Source organism: Calonectris borealis, chromosome 1 (assembly GCF_964195595.1).
Source record: "Calonectris borealis chromosome 1, bCalBor7.hap1.2, whole genome shotgun sequence".
Taxonomy (NCBI): domain Eukaryota; kingdom Metazoa; phylum Chordata; class Aves; order Procellariiformes; family Procellariidae; genus Calonectris; species Calonectris borealis.
The window spans coordinates 144037052-144054588 of NC_134312.1; the positions used below are offsets into that span (position 1 = coordinate 144037052).

The following is a 17537-nucleotide window of genomic DNA, read 5'->3' on the forward strand; positions in this document are numbered from 1 at the left end:
ACTTCTGCCTCTGATTTTGGGACAGAGTGGCTCAAGCCAGATGAGGTGCACCAGGCATGTGGAGTGGCAATATAAACATCTGCCAGCAGGAACAGTTCCTGATTTGTAAGTGGGGAGGAAGGCTGTTTGTACCTCCCCTACCCTCAGGTCACTGGACACTTTGAGGTCAGTGTCTTCATCCATGATAAGATGTGGCCACAGCTATGCACAGCTACCTGGTCCTCATTTGGATCAGGGCTATGGTCACCTCTGATTGATACAGCTGTGAAAAGATAAAGCAAAGTGCTGACAAGAGAGATACTCATATTCTGAGAAATTAATTTTATTTTCCTTAACATAGTATGAAGAAGGTGTGCATTCCAAAGTCCTGCACTTCTGATTTGTTTACAGCTAGAGATTTTTTATTTCCTGTAGTCATTTCCTCCAGTTCCCTCCAGCCTCTGGTATAAAGCGATCAAATAGTAAAGTCCAGAGATTACGATTACTCATCTCTTCACAGTCTGTTGTGTCATTCCAACCATGAGACTCATCTTTCAAGCATGTTCAATGATCTTCACACTGGGCAATCTGGTGGCTTCTCAGTCACAATCTCCTGGTAAGTTCAAATCCACAGATATTATTTAAGAAATTGATATATTAGTTAGCAATATTTCTGTGCATACTTTACCTCATGTGTTACAATATTCAGTACTTTTTTTGATGAAAAGTATCAATGAAACAGAAATTGATATCCAGCAGAGATGAAAGTGGATTCTTAAAAAAAAAAAAACAATAATGATGATGAAAACACATTTTTATGATAGTTTTCTAATTAAAAATCAAGGCAGAACTAGCTAAGCTTGTGTCTGTTCTTTAAGCAGGACTACTTACTGTGTAAAGCATAGGTTATAACAGAGTAGACTGCATCCAAAAAAGACTAGCTTTCACATTGAACAAAGATCAATAAAACAGATTCCGGGTAAGACTTCAGTGCTTAGTATTCTGGAAGAATGAACACCATGGGAAAATATCCAGCAATGTCTTGCCCCTAAGAAAGCATCAAGGTAAAAATACTATTAAACAGCAAAATTAATAAAGACATTAAACACTGGTTATCTGGCTACCTAAATATAAGAACATATCTATTTCATGTGTTTGTCTGCAATGCCATTACTTATAGCTTGCCAGAGATAAATGGGTTCTTACAGAAATCAAACATAAAGCCCAACACATAGACCGATAATCTAATCTTCACTCTTGTTAAATTATCACAAGTTCCCTGTCCTTCATTTTATAAGGAGAGAGAAATACTTTAAAGTTATGCTCTCATCTTATCAACCTATAAATCAGCTCACTCTTCTGCTGTACGTACGGTAAATACCATTTTCGGCAATGCAGCACCACCTGATTCTCCAGTGTTAATTGCTCCTGTGAGTCACTGGCTCTCCTGTGAGGGGACATGAATCTTCCCTGTCCTGAGATGGCAACCACCTATAGCCATGCTGTACTGATGGCATGACTTTGTGGAACAAAAGTTGAAAATTACAGTTCTGGTGCTTATTTGATGCAAATGCCTATTTGATGCACCATGCCTAGCAATGGCGATCTTCTGAAAAAAAAACCCACTCAGTTTGATGGGTTATAAGAATTATACTATAAGAATTATGCCTTGCCTCAAAATGTCTATGAAAAACTCTCTCTTACTCTCTTGTTCCTTTTCTTGAAAAGAGGTTTTCTATTCCATCTCTGTCCTGTGCCTTCAATTCAGCAGTCTTGTGCGCAAGGAGTTGCTCTTTTGCCTACGTGTGTTCCTACTAATGAAATGAAACTGTTCTCATAGATCAGTAGTATTAAGGGTAACTAAAGACTGTAGGCTCAGATCTGGGTCTTGCTCTCCAGTAGTTTCTATACAGTGTGCTGCAATATGTGGAAGTTCAACATGTGGTTACTTATCAGGTTTCATCAGTGTAAGGAAATCAAAAGTGGTTTTTCTTCTTTGTTATGTTTCAGTGAGGTTGCAACTGTTCCAGTACATGCATGTTCCATTCTGTTATCTTTGCAGATTGACATTCTGCCTCTCCTTCTCTTTTGATCTGTTCCATGACATTCAGCCTTTTTACAATGTTCCCCTTCAATAGTATTTTTTCTCAGCAATAAACCTTGAAAAGTGTCTTGGAGATGGAATGTACTTGCTCATCTTTTTGCTCATGGTTGTGCCTGCATAATTTATTGCCCAAGGAAATTTCCTTTTTTCCCCGTATAAAAGTACTTTCTCCACACACCATAGTGGTATTTTCCACTGAGAAGCGCTAGGAGCCCAGCAGTGCCTCTGAGGTTTAAGTCTTACGTGGAGCACTACCAGTTCCCATCTGGTTTTAGCCAAGATGTAGACTTGGATAATTCTCACTGAAGGTCATGCTCCAGGGCACTGGTATGTGTCCTACAGCACTGCAAAATACTGCATACCTAGCTAGACCAGCAGGCCATCCTCAGAAAGTTGCTGCCACCCCTCTTCAGCCCAGGGATTGCCTATTTGTAATGTTTTTGACCTTTCCATTGTCATAATACAAAGAAAAATGATAAATGTGTTACTTTGGACTTTAGGATCATGAATAGAAGAATGTTTTAAATAATTACAATTACTGTGGAAGAGCTGGCTCATTAGCTGAGAACGATCCATGGTGTTACAGGTGGATTCATAAAAATTCCATCATAAAGAAAGGGAGAGAAATGGTCCCCCTGTTCTCTTTCTTTCTATCTCTTTCCATTAACAAAAGATATAAATGATTCTGCCTCCATGCCTGAAGCATGACTTCAAAAAAAAAAAAAAGGAAATTAAACACCCGCTCAGTTAAAGGCAAAGGAAAGATCATCAGAAGGAAATACCATATTTCAGATAACCTGTACATATCCACAGAGGATTTGATGTCTATTTAATCCAAACTTTAAAAACCTCACTTAGGCTATGCATCTTTTCATGTTGAAATGCGAATTATGCAACTTATACATGCTATAATTTGAAAAGATGCATGCAAAGGTTTACTGAACTTTTACACAAAACACAACTCATACTGCATTCAAAAAGGCTACAAAACTCATGAAATTAGAAAGCACAGTAGAAAATTGCCCTGACTAGAGCTCTAGAAACACAGTCTTTAATAATAAAAATTGGTAAAGCCTTTTCTGTCCTACATAGCTACTTAATTATGTTAAGACTGATTTCTTATGAAGTTCTTAAAAATTAGAGCACAGGAAAGAATATGTGTATATCACCAGATAGTTTATTACAATTTCTGTTCATTTCTATTAAATGATTCTATTTATTGTTAAAGTATTTAATAACATATTACCTTCAATTTTAGTACATAAATAGCTGCAGTTGCTGGAGTCTATATTTAAATGTTAAAATCCCAGAGTTTCAATTCGTAATATGTAGGTGTTTTGCAGAAAAAGCTTCTGATCTTAGAAAGATTTATATGTGTTGTTAAGTTGATGTGCTCTGAGTAATCCTGCTGAAGTCAAGTGGACTACTCAGAATGTTAAATCCATCGATAAATCACTGCAGGACTGGAGCGAAACTGGTATTCTTCTGTCATCCAAAAAAATATGCATTGCCAAACCCAAGATTTAGTGTGCATCTCTGAATTGCAGTCTCTAATAAGTAGTGTAGAGCTATCATAATATGCTGAAAAATAGAGAATAATGAGTGTTGTCCAAAGTTCAGAATGAATTGGTGCCTTTTGTTGCCTTTCAACAGGCCAGTCAGATCAGACCCTCAGCTTTTACCTAGTGTCCACTCCTTAGTGTGTGAAAATCCTGTGTGGTCCCTCTGGTTTCCTTATTATCCATATCTAGAGCCAACCACACCTTGAACTCACCCACTGCCAGTTTGAAGAGATCGAACACTCCATTAAAAGAACTTTATGCGATTCAGGGTTTTGATGCTGGTGTCCTTTTTGCATTGGAATTGAGGGAAAATGTGGCACCTTGAAAAAGGATTTCAAGAGTTGGCCTGTACGAAAAGGAAAGGGTGGGTTTACCAAAATCTTTACTCTTATTTCTCTGCTGGCAGTGTCAGGGTTGTGGGATACATAGTCACAGGTTCAAGGAGCTTCCCAAGCACACATCACCTATTCAATCTAAATATTGGCACCATAGTTTTTGTCAGGTGTATACAAAAAATTTGCATGAACAGATTCTGTGTGATTTATATCACAATTAATGAACCAGTGCTATTTGTGTCAATTCCACCAATTTCCCTATAAATATAATTTAAAAAAAAAAAAAGTTATTTATACTGCCCAGTAAGCAAAAATTCATTCAGAAAGACTAAGCAGTACAGTATTATTTTACCACTCTGAACTTGGAGGGATAAAACTCACAGCATTGCAGTATTTTCCTCTTGGAGGTATTTAAAACAAGCTTTTCCTCTCCTTTCTTCTCTTCTTTTAATGGTGTTGACTGTTTAGGTTATAAACTCCCTTTTTCCTCTTCCTTCCTTTTTTCTGTACCTGTACAGCCCTTGTGACCAAATTGACTGAACGCCTTAGAGCGATTAGAACCATTTTTCATAGCAAATTCTACAAGATCCCCCAAAACCTTTACCGATCATTTGACATCTGCAAGCACCTACTTTTCACCAATAAAGTTACCTCTTTGCTTTACAATTCCCTTCAGACTTCCGATACTAGCAGCTCCATAGTACTGAGCAACCCGAGACCAGTCTCAGATATAAACCCAACCCGCACCATTTGCTTAACACTGGAAATCAATGCAAGCAGATCTTTCACATCGTGGGCCAACTGCTGCAACCTCACAGCCAGAGAGCAATGGGATAAACGGTGGATGTTGAGCCCACCCTCCAAATAATGGAAAAATCACTGCTGTGTTTTTCAGTGGGGCTGCCCAGGTGCCCAAGTCCAAGTGAGGGTTTTGAGCTGGCACCCTTCGTCTGGTAAGGGTCCTGGCACAGCCTGGATTAGTTGGCTATGCCCAAGGTAGCCTCTCAGATACCCACTCTTTGTTATGTCCTACTGGCGAGACTGCATGCCTCTCTGCTTAGCACATAACCTATTCCAAGCGCTGGAAGTTGTGTGTGCACAGCTCTCTGCAGAGATGTTAAGCCACCTTCTGAGATTAAACTGAAGAATTTTGTTCATGTTTGACTTAAAAATTGGTTCAAAAACATGCCCTACAATCAGCATTTTGCCATCTGTCATTGTGCCAAACTATTGTGCACATAGAAACAACATCGTAAATTAATTTTGAAATCAATTGTCCTTGAAAATATGTGATTAAGAAAGCAAGTACTCGTCCTGTTTTTATTTTCATAATTGAAGCATGGACATTAGCAGTTCTTTCTCAAAGTGAAAATATCTGCAATCAGATTAATTATCAAAAGGTGGAAAGTACATATTTTGTTGCTTCTAAAGGGAATTGAAAGGATTCATTCTATACTCATAAAAATGATCTCAGGACAGTACAGTATTCTCCATTCGGTAATATTTATATTCTTTTTTATAATGTTAATTTTATTTAAAGATGTAAAACATGTAATTATACACTCAAATATGCATTAAATATATGTTTAACTATATAGAAAATCTAAGTCCAAGTAGTTGTATGGATTTCAGTTACACTAAGCATAACACTAGATACTGTGCAGCACAACCATGCGAGAATTTAATCTATAAAAATTAAAGTGTGTTTGTTAGGGCAATTGCAGACCAAGAATCAACTGTTAGGCACTTTGCTATCATATTTCTTAGTGGTTTTAGTTAAAGCCAAGATCATCTCTTAGACCTGGTGAGGGGACTTACAAAGGGCTTGAGGAGTTAGGAAACAAGGGCTACCTCTTTTAACAGAGGTAGAACTGGCTGGATAAATTCCATTTTATGATAGGTTTTGAGGTTTTGAAGTTCTGTTTTTACTTCAGCGTGTAATGGTACTGACTTCTCTATTCTTCAGAAAAACACAGGAGATTTTCAGTTTGAGAAAACAATACAGAACAAACCTGCAGGCATTAGTTAGGAGATGGAGGAGTTAGTTTCAAGTCCTTCTCTTGAGTAAGACCAGAATCTTTTTTACCAGGGCTCCATGAATCACATAGCAGGAACCTGCAGCTACATCTACCCAGTGTCTCTTGGGTTTCTGTCATAACTGTCTCCTGAATGATTTTGACAAAACAACACGTTACAACACAATTACACTTACACAAAAATGTTTTGACTAACTTTAGTTACAGAAGTCATGAAACGCCTGGACACATAGATATAGCCATGAAATAGGCAAAACGGTTACTTGAAACCACGTGCCTGCCTTTCTTGGTGTTGATTATGGAGCAAAAGATAGCAACCATGAGGATAGTTAGGCCTGATTCCCATGAACATTCAGGATCACTGTATGTGATAAAAAGCTCATAAGAAAAGTTTTAAAATTTTTCCACTGTAAACCCTTCCAGAAGTCCAGAGTGGCATAAAACGTAGACAGCAATCAAAGCTAAAATCCCCTATTCTCCTGCTAGGAAGGAAAATTCCAGCAAAAGTTTTTAGTGGTAGACACTTCATGTCTGGAGACAGCAGTCTGAAAATTTTACCCTCAAGTGGTTTCTTGCTGATATTCAAGATACATTTTCTTCCTATTTATTCATTCAAGTAAATATAATTTCACATCTTATAGAATGCAAAATAAATAACTTGTCCTTCTCCTTGATATAGAATGGATTTCTAATCCTTCCTCCCTCAAATTCTCCATTTTTCAATGTCAGATCTATCTTCAGTGTCTGATTGTGGAATCCTGATGGACACAGATTTAAAATACCTGTGTCCCTAGCAAGAGCTATAACAAGGAGAAGGTCAGGAGAGGAAATAATATCTGCATGCAGTCAGAGGACATTAAATGATCTTGCTTGTCTGTAAGGTGGAATTAGCCAGAACTACATAGATCAAATATGCAGTACACCTACTTGTGCTGATCTGCTCTGGGTTCATATGGGTCTTGACCTGGTCTTGACCTGTGGTGCTAGTCCCTTGTTTCTTACAGTAAACATCTGACAGTTTACACACAGTGGTATTAGTTCCCAAATAGTTTTCCTTAGCAGGAAAACCTTAGCAGGTATGATGGGGGAAAGCTGGCCTCAAGGTATAGGCCCTATGCATTGCATACATGTGAACCAGTCTATACCTTTTGGCCCAGAGACCATGGGCTGCTCTCTGGTGTTGTTGCACATGCTTTCATTTTGCTATTTTGAAATTCTAATTTCAACTTCTGTATGTTATTTTACTCTGTTTCCTTGCATTTTAGATGTTCTTATGTCTTCTTATTTTATGATCATCAGAGTCTATTGCATGCATATCTTTGAAATACTGATTGCCTACCAATGTCAAGGGATGCTTTTCATACTCACTGCTGAAATCATATTCTCTGTCAATGCCCTGGGCAGGTTGGAAAAATGCCATCAACACCACAATAATCAATTTCAATAATGAGAAGATGCAGATCACATGGGCAGCAAGAGAACTGTTTCCCAGCGAGAATGTGTCATTTTCTTATACGTGAGTATTGACAATACCTATTTTTCCCTTCTTAAAGGATTTACTTCGGGAGGCTGAAATATCTACGTCCATTTGAGTCTTCTGTGAACTGTACCTGAAAATGTTTTTAACATTTGTTAGTCATCCAGCATGAAACCTGTTTGTATTCACAACCTGCTACAGAAGTGTACAAATCAATAAGCCTGCCGAATAGTCAGTTACAACAGACATTATATGAAAGTTTTGTCCCTCTTCTGTCGTTGTGCTAAATATTAATGCTAATCACACTATCGAAAGTGGTTTTTCCACATATGTGTGTATATTTTCCTTATTAACTGATGTCATTAATGACTAACAGAAATTTAATGTTTTGGTTAAAGACAGTAATAGTGCTTGCTCTTCCCTTTTCTTTGTGGGTGGTGTATGTGAAAGAACTTTTAGCAGTACAATCTTGGAAACAGGTTCATGAAAACTTCTGTTTGAACAAGTCATTCTCTTATTAGAAAACAACAACAACAACAACAACAACAACAACAACACAACATGAAGGAAACTAGATAATTTCAGACTGCATCTAAACCCAGGGCTGGAAAGTCAATGAGGTTTGGGTAATGAATTCCCTCACACCACTATGAAATTTGCCGCTTCAAGGAACAAAAAGGAATTAACTTGTGTTACTGGTAAGAGTGTTCCATTCACCAATATTATTTCATTTATAGATTTGATGAAGGCAAGCACAAAGTTTGGAAGTCATGTCCCACCTATTTATTGGACCAAGATTATAATTCTGGATGTCTTTTTGAGACAGAAGGACCCACCCTTGCCATCTCTATCAGGAACAGCAATGGAAGTGAAGAGCTTTTTTCTAAAAGACTAAAATCTGATTTTTATAGTAAGTATGTAAAACCACAGCTACTTCGGTAGTCCTAGTGTCTTCACTGATTCTCTAGTTGTCCTTAGTTTGAGAAGAAATCAGTTATATTGGTGTGTAAAATGTTATTAGCGTGTGCACCAAAACCAAACTATAGTTATTTCACGTTGATTTCCATCCCTTGCTGTCATGAGTAATTACACAGGCCTGTGTGCAGCTGCAGTTAAGTGGGATTACATGGGACAGTCAGATTTGTCCCAAAACACTGTTTCAAAATCAGAATGAAAATACTAAAATATATGGGTGTGCTTAGTCTAGTGCAGGCCTAATCAGTATTCATATCAGGAAAAAGAATAAAAGTTGATAGTTTCTTGTCTTAGTGCTGGCTGTGTGATCTTTCTCATATTTTCAACCTTCCATTCTTTTGCCATCTTCCATGGGGTGCAAGGCAGCAAACTACTTCTTATCAAAGAAGCTGTCATAAAACCATCAGCAGATGTCAACAGAAATTAGTTGAGTGGCTCTGGTACAGTCTGACAGCATAAAAGAAACATCCTTTTACTAGTAGAGACACAATGTTCCTGTTTTTATTAAATCCCTCTTACCCCCAAATATGTATCTCATATCTAGTATGAGATTAGTTTATCAAAATCTTCTGGAATTGCACACAGTTACAGCATTTAAAGTGGAGGGATTTTTTCTGATAAAAATCATGCAGAAAATATACAACGTGGAATTATCTGAAAAAATATATATATTCCAAATGCATTATTATAATTTATTAATAATGTTTTACTAAAAGGGATTAAACAAAAACCTGTCAAGGCCTCTAACTTTGAGAATACTTTTATATCTTTAGGATGACAGGAAATGGCCTCAAGTTGAGCCAAGGGAGATTTAGACTGGACGTTAGGAAAAATTTCTTTACTGAAAGAGTGGTCAAGCATTGGAACAGGCTGCCCAGGGAAGTGGTTGAGTCATTATTGCTGGAAGTATTTAAAAGACGTGTGGATGAGGCGCTGAGGGACATGGTTTAGTGGGCATGGTGGTGTTGGGTTGATGGTTGGACTCGATGATCTTAGAGGTCTTTTCCAACCTTAATGATTCTATGATTCTATCTCATAATTTCACCAATATCTGGTAAATTATGGAAAGCTACAGCCTGATCCTCGAATTTTGGCTATTAAATACCCACTGATATTAAAATGAATTTCAAAAAGGTTAGGTAACAAAGCACAAATATCAAAGATCAGACTTAAGTCTTTAAATTAGGAAGGCAGAATTTTCATAATACAAAAAGGCAACTAGAAGGATTGAGAAAGCAGGTAACACTATTCTCACCCCTTTATTTCCCACTGCTGAAGACTAACCAGCTACATAGATTAAACCATTTCATGTTCTTCGGCCCATATGAAAACAGCGAGTGGTAGATTCAGTTGTTCACAGGTAGGCACCCAGCGCTTTTTGCAGGTGCCCTACCATATTCCACGTAGCCTCCAGCAGCTGCACAAGTGTCTCTTGTACGTTTTATGGTATTGAATTTGTTCATCCCTTTCCAATGAAGAAGCCTCTTTCTTTCTCTTGATTGCAGGGAGTGAGTATGAGGAGACTGGAGTCCTTCCTTAAGTACTTGCAATAGGTTCCTGACATGAGATAGTACCTGCCTTTGAATGTGGCACCTCAAATGATGAGCAGTCATGGTGTCAGGCTCCATTTTGATGCTTAATAGGGAGGTCAGCTACAAAAGTGTGTCCTTCAAGAAGAAAGTCCACCTTCTTCACTTACTACTCAGAGAAACATTGAGACAAGGAAGGAATAACAATAATTTTAACTGCAAAGTACTTCTTTTTAAGAGACTATAGCATAATTTGTTTCTCTTCTTCTTAGTAAAGCCCAATCGTCCAGAAAATGTGACCTTCTTCTGGAAAGAGGACACCGTTACTGTAAGCTGTAATAAACCAGAGAGAGCTGTGAAGTGCTTGAGACTTGAGCTTCAATACAAAAGCAAGTTTGACAAAGACTGGCAAGTGAGTTGGACATGGCATTTTCAGTCCACATTGGAAGGAGCTGGAAGTAGCATCTCCATAGAATGTAAAATAGAATTGTTTTCGAATTGCTCTCCATCTTATATTTCCAAATATAGCTGGTAGCAGAAAACAGCTAGATTTTTAGGATCCTGGATCCCTGCCATGCCAGAAAACATTTACTTTTTGAGTTATATCTAGTTGCCACCCAAAGAACTGAGGACAATCTAAGGGAAAGGTCAAACATTCAGAATAGAGGAGTTTTGGAAGACAAAAGCAGAAAGTAGAGTAGAGTTAAGAGAGAAAAAGGGAGAAAAAAACATGAAATAGAATGAAAGAAAAGAGATGACACAGGATTTTTATTTATTCTTAAGTTAGCTGTTAAGTATTTCTAAATATTATTTCATTGACTTAAACCTTTCCAGTCTCAAATATAACTTGTAAATATTTTGTGGATTGAAGTGTCTTTGCATATTGTAAATACGCAACTGTAACATAGTGCACTATGTAATGATTGTTATGACCTTCAACTCAGTATCAGACAATGAGGAATGGCTATGAATAGTGAATAGTCAGTTAAGAAACAGAATTCCTCGAAACTCAGAGAAGTTAAAATGCAGTTCTGAGGTTTTGGGTTGGTCTATCCCTTGTCCTAGTGTGACCGTGACTGAGTGTAGCATTCTTAAGCACTGTCTTGAAAACCAGAATTAACGATGATTACGCCTTCCTTCTTAGTCCAGAACTTCTAAGTGTTGCAGTGTTGGAGAGCAAGGCTTTGATCCAAGGAAATGCTATTCTTTCCGGGTCAGACTGAAGAGGCTAGTACCCTATTGCAACGTAGTTAATTACAGCAGTGACTGGGAAGCAGAAACATTTTGGATGAATGGCACATTATTAGGTAACAGCTGTGCTACATTCATATATTGTCTAAGTACAAATGGGAAAGGGTGACTGCAAAAGATGCTGGGAACATGAAGCAAATTAATGTTGCACTGTTGTGCTCCATCTTCTGTTGTCAAAGAAAGTTCACGTGGATGTCTAATTGCCCATGTTTAATTCCTGTCCATTTTGTTCCTGATGGCCCGTAACACTATAATTTATGCCATAGTCAGCACAGTTAAGAGTGTCCTTATTATTTGTGTTACAATAGTGTCTAGGGTCCACAAATGACAGCAATGTGTGCATGGGGGGGGGGAGGGCGGGGGGTGTGTCGCCACATGTGATATGTGGACATCAAACCTGAACCCCAAGAATATCCTTGATGCCCCATTTTTGAAGGCAGTTTGTTTTGAAAGTACATCCAGTTGAACTACAGGACCAGAGGTGATAGCAGTCTGATGCTCATACGATTGATCAAAACAGGGAGGATAGGGGAAAAAAGATGAAATGGAAGCCATGTCAGTATCAGCACTGCTTTCCCACCAGACAGTCACATTTAACTGAGTGTGATTGACTGCGATTAGATCTTTGATGGAAACAGTATTTCTACTGGTTGTCAAAACCAAAAAACAGATTTCCTGTAGTAAAGAAAAGACTGTACACCATCCCAACACATTCATATCATATCAGCTAAGCACAAAATGCCACCTACTCAGCTTTATCAGAACTATGAGACACTCAGATGTCCAGTGTACCCAGATATGAGTTCTCTAAAATGCAATGGGCTATTAGCTCACCTGAAGAAAATCTGTATACACAAAGCTGGGATGAAGTCCTGAAGCATAGGTATGTGTAGTCTGCGCACTAGTAGTAGCCACAGTGCTAACCTACATAGAAGCCTCCTCCACCATGCAGATCTTGAGCCTGCGACTATATCCTCAGGTGTGGCTGGCAAATGCCCTTAAGAAAACACAGAGGACAATGTCTCCCTGTGCATCTCTGAGGGATGAACACATAACAGCCCTACCTGGACCATTTGACCAGAGGCTTCCAGCAGGTAGCTGCAATGAAGGAAAGCACAGAGCAGACAGACTAATAGTTCAGTTGCTCTGGGTGTCCCTAGATCAGAAGTGACATTGGCACAGCCCCTTCACTGGGGCAAGCACTTCACTTCAGGACTTTAAGGAGTTATTATTGACTCCAGATCTAATATCAGAGGAAGCCATGAACAAAGCTGTGCTCAAGAAATTTCATAGACTCTGAATACCTTACTTGGGGATCACAACTTTTGTTGTGGCTTTCTGGCAAGCTGAACAAAGCAGGCAGGTGGAACAGGCTGGACAGTTGCTCCTGTATGAATAATCATTTAGTTTTTATAGTATTTATGTGAAGAGCAGAAGGTCAGTAATAGGAGGTAGAGTTTTGAGGTGGCATTACAAAAGCTGCAGGAAAAACACTGAGAATGCCAAAAAGCACGCAAATATATTAGTTTTACATACCTGTGTGTTAGACGATATCCTACCACTAGTTACTTTCTGGGTATCAGCACTTGTGGTTTGCTGACTTTTTGTTTGCTGAGATGGGGAAGATGTTGTTTGTTTGTTTCTTTTATCTTGGGAAATAAGACATTTAGGCTACACGTAAAATTGCACTTGTAACTTTGGTGATTGTAAGTAGGTGTATGTAATACAGATCTTAGCACAAAGTTGCTGTATCACTGTCAATGTAATGTGATGAAGATGAGAAGAAATACTCAATTCACTCATAACACCTCTACTCTTTGCCTGTAAGCCCATTCCTTTGTCCTGTACCAGGTCAATTTAGATAAATAAAAGCACAATTTTCTTTTGTTGCAAGGTTTGGGGAAGAGTGGCTTTTCTTTTCAGCTTCAGTTGAACAATTGAACTTGTCTTATTTGTTCTTAAAAAACTTTTCTTTTTTTTTTTTTTTTAAAGAAAAGTCAACATTCTAGTGTGATTAGGAATATTTACTGTTAAAGCAAAAAATATTTTTTTCACATATTTTTTTTGTGATTATTCCTAGATTCATGTGATGATGATATAAAATCTCAGTCAAACACAGTAATTGTTTTAAGTTGTTTGCTGGCAGTACTTCTAATGATACTTATCCTCTTGATTCTTCTGTGTAAACGGCAGAGGTAAATATAATTTTATTGGTTACTACTAAATATCCATGTCATGAAAATAGAGCTATCATTCAGGAGCTATCATGAAAATAGAGCTATCGTTCAAGTCTCTTAGCACTTAAAATTCTTATCTGATAAATGAAGTCATCACAAAGGTGTAGAAATCTGTCACTTAATTACTATTTGAGGGATAACGCATCCAGGCCTTCCAAACACCAAGGCCTTTAATTTTCAAAATCAGAACAATTCTGGTAAAAGACAATGTTTCAGGATAAAATTCTGTCTATTCCACTTAATTTCTTCTCTTTTTTAGAAATCTAGTTAAATCCTGAGAAGCCAATTATTTTGGTTACTTCTTCTGAACTGACATTCTTTTGTGCAACTTTCATCAGACTCAATGTCTGTTTGCAGTAGGCTGAAGTAAACTTGAGTGCATTCGACTTTAATAAGACTATATCAATATTTGGATTTGCAGTTGAATGACTGTTCATGTTTAGAATCTACAATTTAAAAAACCCCAAACCACCAAACAACAAGCAAAGGCCCCAGATTTTGGCTTTTTTGGTGGAAAAAAAAAGCCAAAAATGCAGTATTTCAGAAAATGAGCTGAAAGTATATGGGACTCTGATAACCTTTTTAGATCATAAGTTGAGTTTTTTCTCCTATACTTCTATGTTTCAAGTTTACATTTGTGTTCACTAAGTCAGTGAACTGTCAGTTGCTGCACCATCTTCCCTGTCTAGGGGACTGTAAAGCTCTGACTACTGCATGGAGCAGAATGGCACTCGCTGACTAGCTGGAAGTTTATATAAAGTCCAGATTTTACTAGGATGACGCTGGTTGAAAATCCAGCAGAAAAATCACTCTTAGCCTGGTGGTGTTATCATACTCTTATAAATGCTTTTTGCCTTTAGAACACATTTAAAAGAAATCCAGCCTAGAGTACCGTCATATAAAATATATTTGTGGCTACAGAACTGTGCTGAAGTAGATTTTTGTATGAATGACTACACTAACAAAACATTCATTTGTATTTTTCTTTCCTCTTTGCAGGCTTCAAAAGTCAGTCATGCCTGTTATACCAGATCCAAAATACATATTTGCTGATGTCTTCAATGATCATAATGGAAACTTCCAGGTAAACATTCCCTTCCTAGCAAGGCTGTGAACTCTACAGTGTTGAGAATAACTTGAAAGTACCTACTGATACTTGCTCTGCACAGGCATTACCCCAAGTGCTCCCTGACTCAAGAGGAAAGCCTTCCCCTTGTGCAGCATCACCAAGAGGATCCACACAGCAAATACCAGAGTTCATACAAGCAGTGTAGTGCTACTTTGGTACTGTGAAAAGACACTTGCTATAGAAAGAGACCGAGAAATTGCTGGAGAAGAATTTAAGGGTGTCCAGAAGCACAATATGCAGTGAGATGCCACTGTGGTATTTGCATCCATTCCTGCACACGATAACTCAGGCAGCTTGCTTCAATCTGATCCTGCCCTTTATGTTTGTGAAGTGCTGTGAGACTTAGTACTGAGCCAGTGATGGCACTCATGCCTTTGGAGGCATCAGTCACAGTAGAAAGCATCCTCTCTTAGCCACAGAGGTGTATGGTCACTAAACCTTTAGACATGAAATGGCTGTCAAATGAATAGATCACAGTTTTTGCTTTCGTTTTCTTACTGCTTCTTGAGTCCATGATATCACGTATGTGACGTATTTTTCTGTATTAATTGGGCTGTCCTTATGTTAATTACTACTAAGTTTGCTCTGAGTGGAGACAGGTCAAATATTTACATTTTCAAACCCAATGACAATATCAAAGAGCAGTAATATCATTTCAGTGACAAACTGAAAACTTTCTATTTATAAGATAGCTTTAAACTGAAACCGCATAAGAAAGATATAAATGCAAATCAGTACTGAAGCTTTAATAGAGAAATGCTATGTTGTGTATGTCTCCATGTAAACTCAGTGTCAATTTAGATTAAGTCAGGGCTTGGGTCAAAGAATGCATGAATCTATCAAGGAGGGAACACCAGGTATTTTACACATCCAAGGTTTTCTAAAGGCCCTGATTAAATACAAAGATGCATTTAATGTGGTCTCGATAATAAGTAGGAGTTTGTATGCATTTGTGAAATCCTGTCTGCTTTCCCGCCATCCTGCCTTTCTTTCATCCTGCTATCTTGTGTCCTGCTTGTCTATATTGCTTCCTTTTCATCTTCTCCATTGTGGCTTATCCTGGAAAGATGCCATTACTAAAGGAAAATCAATGTCTGCACAGCCGGGTTTCTTTTGATTGATATCTCAGTCCCTGCCAACATCAACATTTTCATTTTCCTAGGAATGGATAGACAAAACTGAACATGCAATGGTACAAACCAAGCTAGAATATGAAGAGCCAGAGTGCATCATTGAGGCAGAAAGCCAGCAAGAAGACGAGAAGAATAGTGACAAACAGGGGCCTCAAGAAAAAATCTTCAGTTTTTCAAGAGCAGCTGAAAATAATGACCCCAAAGCAGCTCAGATTGCCTGCCTGATGCCAACATCTAACACTATAGCTTCTTTTGCTGGCTTCCAGGTTTTAATGAATGATGACATGTATGTGATGTTATGAAATTTGCATAATGCAGAAAGTGTTAGGAAATTACATAAAAGATCCTGATGAGTTTAGGGGAGTGGCTGAACAGAAAAGTTTGTCATGAGCAGACTCACATCAAGAAAGACCCTACGTTGTGTTATCTGGTTTCAGATCTGTTCTTTCCCAGCGCTTATCACCATTTGGGCAGGCTCAGTGTTTGAAATAAATGCCTGTTAATTTATAGACTTAGGTTTTGTTGTTCTAATTGGGGCTTATCTCTAAGACTAAACCGAGCTCCATTTTCCTGCTATGGACAGGAGACAACAAGAGCTCTTCCGTAATACACGTTCGCAGAACCGAGACTCAGTCCTTGCACTTATGGAGTATGTAGGGCAGTGCAAACTACACTGTTATTTTTCCCAAATGAAGAGAGAAAATAAAGGGATTTTTCTGCTAATGGTCTTTGTCTCACAAAGACCAGACCATATACTCCTCATTTTCACAGGGATAGGATACTGTTCTGCAAGCCCTCCTTAGACTAGAAGTGCTTGCTTTTGTAAGCTGCTTCTCCCATTGTGAAACTTTGTGCTGCATGACACGCGTCAAAGGTTTTACAAAGAGAAAGAATAAGCCCTGTGTCTAAGAACAGAAGAGTGAGGGTGTCCAGTATTGAGTCACGTTTTATCCTGCAAGTAGTACTGTGTAGGCAGCTTCCTCCAGAACAGTGGGGCTTCATGGGCCTCCTTTTCATGGACAGTATCTCATAGTCTTTGTATGACTAAGCAACTTCTTCTAGAAAGCTGAGGTGCATTTTGAACAATATTTATATTTAACTGAGTTGCATTTATTTCTCACTGCTTTTTAGTGCAATCAGCAGCTGTAGACCTAAATTAGGACTTTTTATTCATATTGCATACACCAGCCTCTTGTTCTTAAACTATGTTCTAAAGTTTTCTAAACATACCATCTTTTAAAATATGTTTAATTTTAAATTTAAAATGCAATATACTATGCAATTAGACCTCAGAAAAAAAATCTTGACTATTCTGAGTTTCCCTGTATCACTTAGGTTACAAGGTATTTGAAAGCAAATTTTATAAAAAAGTTTAGGTGTTAAAAGCACCTATGATGTGGTTAAGGTCTTGTAGATATACTGTGATTATATATTGAATTAGCTCCTGTTATTTACCTGGATATCAATCAGTCATTAAATGGCTTTATCAGTTGACTAAGCTTTGCAAATTGCATACTTTCATTGATTAAAATTCATAGTGTAACTTGGAAATTGCACAGATCTTAAAATAACTGTGATTAGTAAAAATTTTTAATTCAGTGCTTAAAAACTTCAACTCCAGATCTCCTTGGGAATAGCAAACAGTAATATGGATCATTAGGTCTCAAAATCTGTTTCTAGGTGACCCAGTTTGCTGTACAAGAAAAAATCCGGAAATTTTCGGGCCAATAACTGGGAAACTTAACTGGAAGGACAGTTCAGGCACTTGACATTACAAGATTAACATGCTA

The 17537-nt window shown here is 37.9% G+C and overlaps 1 protein-coding gene across 1 annotated transcript; it reads left to right on the top strand.

The window, feature by feature from the left end:
* The first annotated feature begins 519 nt into the window (after positions 1-519).
* On the top strand, positions 520-16049 carry CRLF2 (cytokine receptor like factor 2). The gene is made up of 8 exons (XM_075135914.1): positions 520-595; positions 7421-7532; positions 8231-8403; positions 10270-10409; positions 11142-11304; positions 13329-13443; positions 14485-14569; positions 15777-16049. The coding sequence occupies exons 1-8, from the start codon at positions 520-522 to the stop codon at positions 16047-16049; spliced, it is 1137 nt and encodes a 378-aa protein (XP_074992015.1).
* The last annotated feature ends 1488 nt before the right edge of the window (positions 16050-17537 follow it).

Bases quoted from the DNA above. Each gene is read 5' to 3' on its own strand.
- CRLF2 (XM_075135914.1), top strand. From the start codon at position 520: ATGAGACTCATCTTTCAAGCATGTTCAATGATCTTCACACTGGGCAAT. The intron at 11,305-13,328 runs GTAACAGCTGTG...GATTATTCCTAG, and splicing joins GATGAATGGCACATTATTAG to ATTCATGTGATGATGATATA. The intron at 14,570-15,776 runs GTAAACATTCCC...TCATTTTCCTAG, and splicing joins ATCATAATGGAAACTTCCAG to GAATGGATAGACAAAACTGA.